General features: G+C 41.1%; 1 protein-coding gene across 1 annotated transcript; it reads left to right on the top strand.

The window, feature by feature from the left end:
• Window positions 1–3,437: 3,437 nt before the first annotated feature.
• Window positions 3,438–7,795, top strand: LOC147018800 (potassium voltage-gated channel subfamily A member 1-like). Its single transcript, XM_085898843.1, has one exon. It carries the CDS (start codon window positions 3,665–3,667, stop codon window positions 5,000–5,002), a length of 1,338 nt encoding a protein of 445 aa, XP_085754969.1. The 5' UTR covers window positions 3,438–3,664; the 3' UTR covers window positions 5,003–7,795.
• Window positions 7,796–11,612: the final 3,817 nt, after the last annotated feature.

Raw genomic sequence — 11,612 nt, 5'->3', positions numbered from 1 at the left:
TGATTGGAGGATGACTTGAGGTGGTGGTGTCATACAAACTCATCCAGGTTTATTTGTTGAAATAAAATATTTCAAATACTGGAAAATTTGAAGTATGGCATGAACAAATGTGAATACTTTTCCTTATTAGGGCCAATCCGAGACTGACTATAGCTGCCTTAATGACCTCACAAAATTGAATAAGGATCACCTGTTGTGGAATACGAGATAAAATCGAATCTGACCTTATCCCCCAAAAATCTGTTTTAATTCCCTTTTTTGCATTGCAAAGAAAGAGTCACTAGCTCTACTACTTTACTCCCAGAAGGAGATGTTGAAAATCTATCAAAATGCGTATTTTCACCGGTATTCAAAAATGAACTTGAGAGTTCATACAACACCTTACCCCACACAGTCTTGAGAAAAAAATGACACGGGCGGTGTCTGTGATCAGCAAATTTGATTGGTCGAGATGATGTAAAATGCCGTAATATTTTGTCCATGTACTGATAAACTGAAGCTTTTGAAAGTGCCAATGGAACGATTTGCATTCAACAGTGTTCAAGTATATAATAAAACTGAAATAAAATAATTTTAATACTTGTAGAAAAATTATTTTTGGAACATTGCCGCCGTTGATGCAGCATCTTCTACACCACCTTATTTAACACGTTACATTAGTTATTTGTGCCTGCTGTTTGTGTCCTTTTTGACGTCCTTAAAAACAGTAAGTTTCCTGTTTGGAATGATTTTCAATTTTTATTGACTGCCAGGCAGGCAGACAAACTAAATTTGTTTTTATCTCACTCCTCTCTGTGCATGCGTGATCAGGACAAATTCAGAGCCAAAGTCCTGCTAAACTACAGGTTCGTCTTCTGATTCATGTTCAGATTTGTGTTCAAAATATAATATTAATTGAAATTAAGTTGTTCCTCCTATTCCTTGATCATAAACTGACGTTTATAGACAGACAGACAGACAAAGTGAACTTATTGCTTCACCCTGCTTTTCACTTTGTACGTGTGGGGTAATTAAGTCTTCTGGTTGCAACATTACTGCATGCAGTCATGCAGCACCAACAGGACCTCTGTTGGTTTGGGACAGGAATTTGAAATTTTACCAGGATACCAGTGCACATTGGCCCACTGTTTTTGAAATGGCACAATGGGGACTTTATTTTCCAGTTGCTATTGCTCGCAAATGGAACAGCAGACTTGATGGGCCTTTGCAATAACGGTATCATACCCCCATTAACTCCCCAAAGCTCACCTATTTCCAAATTTCCAGTGCTTCCTTCCTGAGAGTTTGCTTCTGTGTCCATCTTGTCCCCGACCCCTCATTCTTCCCCATATCCCTTATTGCTCCAAGTCTCCCTCTATCTTGTCCCTCAACCCTGCTGTGAGTATGTTTCCCTCTCTGTTTCTTCTGTTCCTTTTGCTGTAGTTCCACTACGAGCCTCGACTTAGGATAAGAAATAATTTATGATGAAACATCAGTAAGTTTCCTGTTTGGATGAAACATCATGCCTGAAAGTCACCAGTGTGGCAGTTTATAGAAGTGTTGGTAACTGAACCCAGACTAGATAGAATGGTGGAGGTCTGGTATTAATGTGAAAGCGAAAGTCCATTTGACCATTGCCATTTTAGGTGATGATCTATGATAAATCCTCAAATGATCTCTAATAAACACCCTATATAAGTTTCTCCCAACTCCCTCTTGTTTCTTCTGTATTTATCTCAATGCATTAAATTGTACGTCCATAATCGATATATAAAACGAGCTCGGTCTCGGCGTGCATGCGTCCGTCCTTCCTTCCGTCCCTCCGTCCGTCCGTGTGACTATATGTCTATTATTTACGTACTATTGGAATGTACCTTTCGACCCTTTAGACTGCTGAGACCCCTTAGACTTTTGAAGACCCAAAAGACCCCAAAGGACCCTCAAAAGACCCCAAAGACTTTGAAGACCCAAAAGACCCCAAGGACCCAGAAGACCCAAAAGTCCCAAAAAGACCCAGAAGTCCCAAAAAACTCCTGAGACCCTTGAGACCCCTGAGACCTTAACACCATTTAGACCCCTTACACCATTCAGACAGATTCGATGCTTGACCACTTAGACCACTTGGACGTTCTTAAATCACAAATGAAATTTCAAATAAATACAATATCACCAATATTACAAATAAATATTACAAATAAATAAATATCACCAATATTACAATATTACAAATAAACAAAATAATATTACAATATTACAAACAAATGTTTGTATTATGATTGGTGTAAATCATGCCAACACAGGAAATCCATGACGTCATTCTCTGCAACGACATGTGGAGAGGCGAGCGTAGCGATCTGAACCACGCAAGTAAATATGAAATATAATTATTAGAGGAACACTGGGATGTACATTTTCAAGCATTTAAAAAAATATTTATATGTGAAAAAGATGCAAAGTTTTTCTCCGTAAATGCAGCAATTTAAAAAGTGGCTGAAACGTAGTTTATGCGTACTGACATCATCATTTCTGACAAAAACTGAAAACAAAGGTATGGAAATTGATAGGTAAGTTCGTGTTATGACAGACAAGTACAAAAATAAAGGTGAATCTTTAAAGTAAAGGTTAAAATCGTTGCAGAAAATACGGGCGTTCAAGAACAATTGCCTTATGAGATACAATAGTCGAAAAGATTCCAATAAAAGTTTAACAAGGTGTAAATATAAAATACATTTATATTTTCTTACTAATCACACACTAATGTACCGTACATATATTTTGAAAAATAAAAGTTGGTTGTGTTTGGGTTTCTTGAGTATCTCGTTCAAAGAACGCTTTGAACGCTCCTCAAATGCTATAACCGAACATAGAATGGAGGATTTGGCTGGGGTTGAAATCCCAAGATCAACCCTTTGTAAAATATACTGTGTCATTTCTAACATCCACAAGGGCAACTACATAAGACAGGCAGCTGCATTCCTTACAGGTTTATTGAATGAGTGCGTCCGGTACCTGGTGGTGTGTTTTGCTCGGGTCAAACAACCCAGCCCTTGAAGACCAAAATGCTCCTTTATCAATAAAATGCGAAGACGAATCTCATGTTTATAGATCTTACATTTTATGAACGAAATACATTTCAACTCTTCAATTATCTCTTCCATGAGCTTCAACATCTGTATTAAAAACAAATAGGTAAATCCCATGCAACATATGGCAGGGGGCTTGTTTGCATTCTGAAATAGCGCATCATTCTATTGAATATATCATGATGAGCTGCTAAATATGAAAATTCGAAAGTAAATTCTCCACAAACATTCATAACGGAAAGATTAAAACAATAGGTGTGAGTTGTGCCCGCATTATCACGAAATTCTATCTGGGTTGATATATTGAGACTCTACGGTTGACATTCTCTCGTCGGGTCACCTGATCTTTTGGTATAAAAGGAAAGTGTAGGGGCCAGAGGCACAAAGGCATTCCAAAGACGTTCGAACTCTGTCTCCACCAGCGTTTAATCGCCTTTAGAAAGGTTTTTGGAAAACTTGTCGACAGGTGGTTTGATCTCACGTTGTGGACAAGGGAATCGTTTGTTTCATTCCTCTGTCGATTCAACCTGTCGCTGCCTCCAGGATCAACTTAGGGAGGCAAAAGCACAATTGTAGGAGAAGAAAAACCGCATAGGTATACTATGCCGGGGCAAACCAATTATGTGGACAGGTTCGTTGAGATTCCCATTGAAGAAATCTCAAACAGCATGCGCAATGCATCGTTGAGTAACGGTCATGTTGAGAAGCAACAGGGGACAATATCTCATGATCGCGTCTCCATAAACGTGTCTGGGCTACGTTTTGAGACTGCTCAGCGCACCCTTGCACGCTTCCCACACACGCTTCTTGGGGACCCTGGTCGCCGACGACTTTTCTTCGACCCTATCCGCCATGAGGTCTTCTTCGACCGGTATCGTGACGCATTTCAAGCCATCCTTTTCTACTACCAGTCAGGTGGAATGCTCAAGCGTCCGGCGGATGTTCCTTTCATCGTGTTTCTTCATGAGCTCGAGTTCTTCGACCTGGGAGAGGAGGCCATGGGAGCGTTCTTGCAAGATGAAGGTGTTAGTTTATCAAAAGAGCCTCAACCACCGAGCGATGGGTGGAAGCGCCACCTCTGGCTCCTCATAGAGCGACCTGAGAGTTCATTCCTTGCTTATTGCTTCTACTTGATTTCATTCACCTTTATTCTCATCCACAACCTTGCATTCGTTATCAGTACTTTGCCAAACATGCGCAAGGAGCATCCTGATAACTCGACTTTCACCGATGCCGGAGATCTTCCAGATATGAGTTACCCCATATTCATAGTCGACAGTGTCTGTGTGGTTTGGTTCATTTTAGAGTTGCTGTTGCGCTTCGCATCCAGTGATAAGAAGATGCACTTCTTTGGTAATGCCTTGATCTGGATAGATTTGGCTGTCATTGGTTCCTACCTGTTGCAGCTGATCACTGATCTTATCTGGATGCTGGGAAATCGGAAACATTTCTCCCTCGAGGTTCTACGCTTTGTGCGTCTCCTTCGGGTGTTGCGCATCCTCAAGCTCGCGCGTCACTTCCACGGATTACGCATCCTTGGCAAGACCCTGCAGTCAAGTTGGAGGGAATTAGTCATCCTCTTGGTATTCCTCTTCACGGGTGTCGTGGTCTTTGCCAGTGCCATACACTACACCGAGGCAGATGTCAGAGATACCCGCCTCAAGAGCGTTCCTGAAGCTTTCTGGTGGGCCATTGTTACGATGACCACTGTGGGATATGGTGACATAACACCAATTACACCGGTCGGGAAGTTGGTCGGCGCATTGTGTGCCGTGTTCGGCATTATCGTGATGGCTTTGCCAGTACCATTCATCGTTAGCAGTTTCAAGCTGCACTACGAGACCTTCTCAGACCCCGGGGAGCCAGCACTATTATCTTTGACAGTCAAACACATCACCAACTTCATCAGTTCCTGGCTATCTACCTATCGTACCTCGTGATGCTTCCTTGTGAAACACAACTGGCTGAAACACAGAGTTATGCATGCAGAGCTCAGATGGGGTAACGGAAGAAGTGAACGAACTCCCCATATACCTTTACGGTAGCAGGATATCTCAATTGGTAGAATTGAAAACTAATCTTGATCATGAAGGGTAGTTTCGTTTTAGTATTCTGTCTACCTCTGAGCTGTCTGGTGCTGAATTTGAGACCTGATACAAACATTTTATTGAAAATTTCCATTTTGGGCTGGCACCATGGATTTCGTCCTCCTTTAGAGGAGACGTTAAGCTGGTTGTTTCATTTGCATTCATGTAAAGGTAAAAGATCTTAGCAAAGTATCGTCTGTGTGTTTTTTCCTTCGTAAGGCTTTTGGCGTGTTCCATTCTATGGCCATGCTTTTTGCAGAGTATCGACACTGTTCAAGCAGTCATGAGACAAAGAATACACTGGGTGGTTTGCCATTGCTTTTCTCAGTGGTAGTCAGGGCTATCATTTGGAAATTGGCCAGGGTAGCTGCATGCAATGGACTATTGGTACTGTGGGATCTTTAAGATAAACTAGTGAAAGCAAGGTGTTTTACAGAATAAACTAGTGAAAGCAAGAGACCTGTTTTACAGAATAAGATCTTTCCTGGTCTGTAATCATCTTGACAGTCGTATATGGTTGGAAGGATGGTGACTGCTGAGTGTTCAACTGCAGATGCCATTAGATTAGTTAATATTAATAATAATAATTATTATAATTAATAATGAAGAAAGATGGTACATATGTATACATAGTTAAATCATCATCCTAAAATGGAGCTCCGGCATGTTAGTATGTATGTATGTATGTATGATGTATGTATGTATGTATGTATGTATGTATGTATGTATGTATGTAGCTGAAACTCCAGGAATTGCATTTTTCATACATTAAAATGAGTGCATGACTTTTTGTGGGAAACTAAAGCTGGAATTAAATTGTAAAGATATATGTGCACAGAAAATAATTTAATTTGTTACTAATTATATAATGCAACCATCGCAGAACATGGTTATTTGAGCTGAAAGAGAATATTTATGGTATCTACGGGGATCCGTCGATGACGGGCACTTCAGCTCGTAATAATAATAATCATAATCATCATCATCATGATACCGAAAGATGGTACATATGGATACATAACTAAATTTTAATAAAATACTGTGATACAGGCTTGAAGGATTTGAATACTGCTTCCCTTTGTATGAACAAACAAAATTCTGTAACTTTTGGATGGAGTATGATGACGTAGATACTTTGCTATGTCATCTATAAAATGTCAGCAAGGTTTATAAAATGTCATTTTTAATAGTGTACCAAGGGGCGGGGAGGGGGATGCTATTGTTTCACTTGATCAGGTGTTGAGGTATTGTTGAAGCTTAGAACTAATTGTAAAACTTGCGACTAGTATTAAAGTTCAGAAAGTTTCTGCTTTGTTTTTCTGTCAATGGAGTGAAAATTCCCAGAGCAACTCAATAATTATAATTGATGACGTCACAACAAACTCACGCAGATGTTCCCTGCTTGTTTATTTAGTAATATGCCATTAATGGAACACAATAATCTTATTCCTTTATTTTAGTCAATGCGTACTCACAAAATATTAAGGAACAACTTTCAAACTGAAATATACTGTGGATTCACAAATGGTCAGAAATTTATTCGTCAAGTATATCGCAAACCATTGTTATTGAGGAAAGAAACTCGATGGTGAAACTGGACGTTCAACACGCCATGAAGATAATTATCATCACATGAACTGAGCATTCCTGGACATTTGTATGCAGATCACGTCTCCTTGAGAATGTGTGGTCATTGCTGCACACGACACATCTCAATACCCTCTAACCCCGCCCCCCCCTCCCCATGTGATCTAAGTCTGTTTAGGAATGGCACAACTTCATTTAATGTCAAATGAGTTGGCTCACCCCATCGGGAGAGCTCAAATGGGGTTGACACAGATTGCTGTTTGTTCCCAGTACGATGTTCATCGCAGTGTCACTTCAAGGTCACCGACTTGGCACCTTCGCAGACCGGTCAGTTCATGGAGAGAGAGCCTGCTCGGGTCGCCTCGGGTTATAAGCCCTCGTGATGATCATTATCTTGTCATCCTTATCAGAAGAACCCACCTCTAAACGGCATCATCTCTCCTGATTGAGCTGCAGAGAGCAAGTAACCATTGAATTTCAATGCCGAGAAGACCACTGCATCACATTTCTCCAACAGCGTCATGCAATGTGTGACGACATCACAACTGGAGGGTGAACTGTTGGACACCATGTTATTTTCATCAGAATGTCCATGTTCTGCTGAGACCTCAACATTGGAGTGGCTAGAGTCTGGAGACAAAGAGGAGAGCCATTTGCTAATTGTAACATTCGGCAACATGATTGATTTGATGCTGACAGTCTGAAAGTACCAATTGGCATTGAATATGGCCAAATAATTGATATTGCTATCGTTTGGAGAGGTGTTACGACTGATAACATGTCATGAAGATTATCTTCACTTGAATTGTGGATTTTGGCCGAAGATGACCATTTGGAGAGGTGTTATGTACAGGGATAAAATAATTTTGACTGTAATTGTCCCTTGGACACAACGATCGTCTCCCAACTTCATGTTTATGGTTGACAATGCCCATCCGTCCGCACGTCGTCCACACTGCACTTCAGGATCACATCATCACTCGCCTGGATTTGCCTGCATTATCTTCTGACTTTAATCAAAATAAACGTGCCTGCGACATTTTAATTCGGAGTTTTGTGATGTTTCATGGATTGTCTGATTTTGGTCGATGACAAGACAGTAAATTGGGGGTAATTGGTGGTCACACACGCACACACACACACACACACACACACACACACACACACACACACACACACACACACACACACACACACACACACACACACACACACACACACACACACACACACACACACACACACACATCATTATAGCCATTTCTGCCAATGTAAATTTGCATGTTCATTGCAGACCACCATGTTGTTTTCGCATAACAACTGAATTTTGGCTTACACACACATCATGTTTGTTTATGAAATGGCCAGCTCAATGTGATGATCCTCTTCAACCAGAATATGAAAACACTTGAACATACATTCCATTAAAAAAATTAGAACGGCACTCTGTAGGGGGTATACCTCTGCCAGGCTGAACAGGTCTTCAAGACTGCAGTTGACTACCATCTCAGATCACCCCCCTCACCCCCAACCAAAACCATGATACCCTTCCCAAATTTCCAGTTTTTCCTTCTTGAGAGTTTGCTTCTGTATCCATCTTGTCCAGCTCCTGTGTCCACCCTTCACAGCAGCATTCTTCCACATATACCTTATTTCTCCCATCTCCCTATATTTTGGCCCTCAGCCCTGTTGTTGGTGTTTCCCCTCCTCTCTTTCTCCTCTTCCTTTTGTTCTGTTTCGTCCTGATCGGGTCTATGTTCCAGCTCCTCCAGGAGCCTCAACTGAATAAAAATAATTCTCCATTTTTTTTTTCATCCAAAACTTAAATTTCCAAATATTTCAACATCAATTCACGAAGACAGTACTCTTCACAAAGTTCCGGGCTGTTTGCAAATACTCAATAGTCTGAATGTCCAAAGAATGGAAATATCTGGAACACGCAGCATCATTCAGGTATATTTCAGGGCAGATGGTCACGCACACACACACACACACACACACACACACACACACACACACACACACACACACACACACACACACACACACACACACACACACACACACACACACACACACACACACACACACACACACTTATGCTTCTCCAGTTTTTGTGAACAGCTTGAAAGTGCAATACAGTATTGTGCAACTCTTCATGAGTGTGTAACAGCAAACATATCTCTGGCACAGTGTCAATGTCCATCCCGTAGTTGTTCCTGCGGTAGTGCCAAGCCGTTCATCCTATCATCAGACATGCGGGTCGGTGGAATAAACACTGGGAATTCCAAAGATGGCTATCTGCAGCATCGGCCACTGGGTCACAAAGCTACGAGCACTCATTAGTCATTTCCAACAAGAAATCTGTCCTCCATTACCCAGAGGGTACCATGACAATAGCATGGTGATTGACTCCATGACGACAGCGTGGTGATTGGCTACGTGTTTTGCAGAGCGGTAGCATCGTAAGTGGGGTCTCGAGTAAAGAGACATGATCCATCTGCCGATCAATGTTGGGATAAAATCCTCCAGTTCACCTTCAACGACAGTAAGTAATCCTACTTACGTGTGGGATCGGTGAAGGAAGAAGTTTTTTGCCCAAGGCTTTCACGAACCTGCTGGCCAGGACTGACGTTTGGCTTGAGCAAGAATCTGTCCTTTATTTTGGGTTCCAGTGAAAGCTGAACTGGGTTGAAAGGATGGCTTTGAGGTATGCACTACTCGACTCCGAACTGCCTATCCTAGGTTCGAATTCTGACCCAGCTATAAACTGTCATCCTGGTGTTTCACAGGCAGGGTGATTCATTATTGGGCATGCCTTCCGTCGGATGGATGTTAAACTGGGTGTCCTGTCTGCTGGAAATTAGTTGGTGGACGATAAAAAGATCTCCGGGTGTCCTTTGCAAAGAGTAGCCGAGCTATCGCCGGCATCCTGAACAAATTACAAATTCCTGCCCTAACCGAAGGCAGAAGCGGCACAGCTGCACCCACTCAGTCAATGGTGCTACCTGCAGCCTTATGTAGTTGTGCTACATACGAAAGAAGACGAGGAAACCTTAACTATTTGTCGAGAAACACCGTGGGATCTTAAATGTCTCCCAACTCATGCAAGCGGACGGGACACCCAGTTTCGAGAGGCATGTGATAGTTTATGTCATGTCGAGAATCGAACCCAGACTGGACAGCTCAAAGGTAAGTGTGAGACCTCTGTACCATCCTATCAAACGTTGGGATAAATTGTGAAACTGAAATTTTCCTGTAAGTAAATGACACATACGAAGGATTACAACAGGTAACTAGAAAGCATCTCCAAATGCAAAGCCTGTCCGTGTCGGCTTTGTACTCGAACTACATTTGACCGAAACAATAGCAACTTGAATGGCACTGGATAGAGCGCATACCTCCGCCACGCAATGCCTGAATCACGAGAACATATCGGGCCCATTACATTTTTAAAATTCCATTCTACGTATTGTTTTTGGTCCTATCTCTCAATAGTTGAAGAATCACTTTTAAAATTCGAGTAGAAGGATCCGGATCGGGATCTTCACCAAAATATAACCAGTTCGTCCTTGTCACACACCCAACCTGTCCACAAAATTTCATCCGGATCCATCCATAACTTTTTGAGATAACCTGCACACAAACAAACAAACAAGCAGTCATAGACTGGTACTTACGAAATCATCAACTTGACCTCTGACCTTGTCTAATAAAAGCTGTCTCTGGAGAAGGTAACGACGCAAACCAGAAGTTTCTACGATGATTCTGTACCAAACCATCAAAAATCGAATGTTTTGGATTTTTGACCTCACTGTGACCTTGACCTTTGACCAATTTTGACCAAAATCTAATCGGCGCTAGCCATCACCCTCCTGAATCACGTGGTGTAATTTGACATTGGTAGCTTCTTCCGTTCTTGAGTTATCGTGCCTACAAACAAACAAACAAACAGAAACGGAAGTCATCAATATACTTACGAAATCTAAAGATTTCATAAGTAACAAACAGAAACGGAAGTCTTCAATATACTTACGAAATCTTTAGATTTCGTAAGTAACAAACAAACAAACAAACAAACAAACAAACGGAAGTCATCAATATACTTACGAAATCTTTAGATTTCGTAAGTAACAAACTAACAAAACAAACAAGCAGTCATTGACTGGTACTTACGAAATCGTCAACTTGACCTCTGACCTTGTCTAATAAAAGCATGAATCAGTTAGAAGCCCAAGGGGAGCTTGAATTCTGAATTCATTGTGGTCTACGATTTTACACTGTGGTTTGCAGATAATGAGTTCCAGACAAAAACTAGATTTCTTATAAAAACTCCATTTTTTTGTTTTTATTTTTAAAAAAATGATTCAGTACCAGCAGGATATGCCAGATAATAGGTGTATTGCTTTTCAGAAGAATCTGATAAAAGACTTATTATTTATTATATATATATCAGTTATTCATCGGTGTTCCAGAATTTCGACAACCGAGTTTTAAGCGTCCGAAGCGATCGCAAAAACCGAAGACAAAATTAAAATCGAAGTTAAAACTCGTAACGTCGAGCGAAGCAAAATACTCCATTTCTCTACATGAATTTACGGAATTATGTTTGACCTCACTGTGACCTTGACCTTTGATCGATTTTGACCAAAATCTAATCAGCACTAGCCATCACCCTCCTGAATCACGTGGTGTAATTTGACATTGGTAGCTTCTTCCATTCTCGAGTTATCATTTTTTGGATGTTTAACCTCACTGTGATCTTGACCTTTGACCGATTTTGACCAAAATCTAATTAGTGCTAGCCATCACCCTCTTGAATCACGTGGTGTAATTTGACATTGGTAGCTTCTTCCGTTCTCGAGTTATTGTGCCT

The sequence above is a fragment of the Eptatretus burgeri genome, chromosome 10 (assembly GCF_056783735.1).
Source record: "Eptatretus burgeri isolate ZD-2024b chromosome 10, Ebu_testis_v1, whole genome shotgun sequence".
Classification (NCBI taxonomy): domain Eukaryota; kingdom Metazoa; phylum Chordata; class Myxini; order Myxiniformes; family Myxinidae; genus Eptatretus; species Eptatretus burgeri.
The sequence above is the reverse complement of the archived record's forward strand: the minus strand, read 5'-3'. Positions and strand labels throughout refer to the sequence as shown.

What these genes read in the sequence shown, in the direction of transcription:
- LOC147018800 (XM_085898843.1), top strand. Translation starts at nt 3,665, where the DNA reads ATGCCGGGGCAAACCAATTATGTGGACAGGTTCGTTGAGATTCCCATT.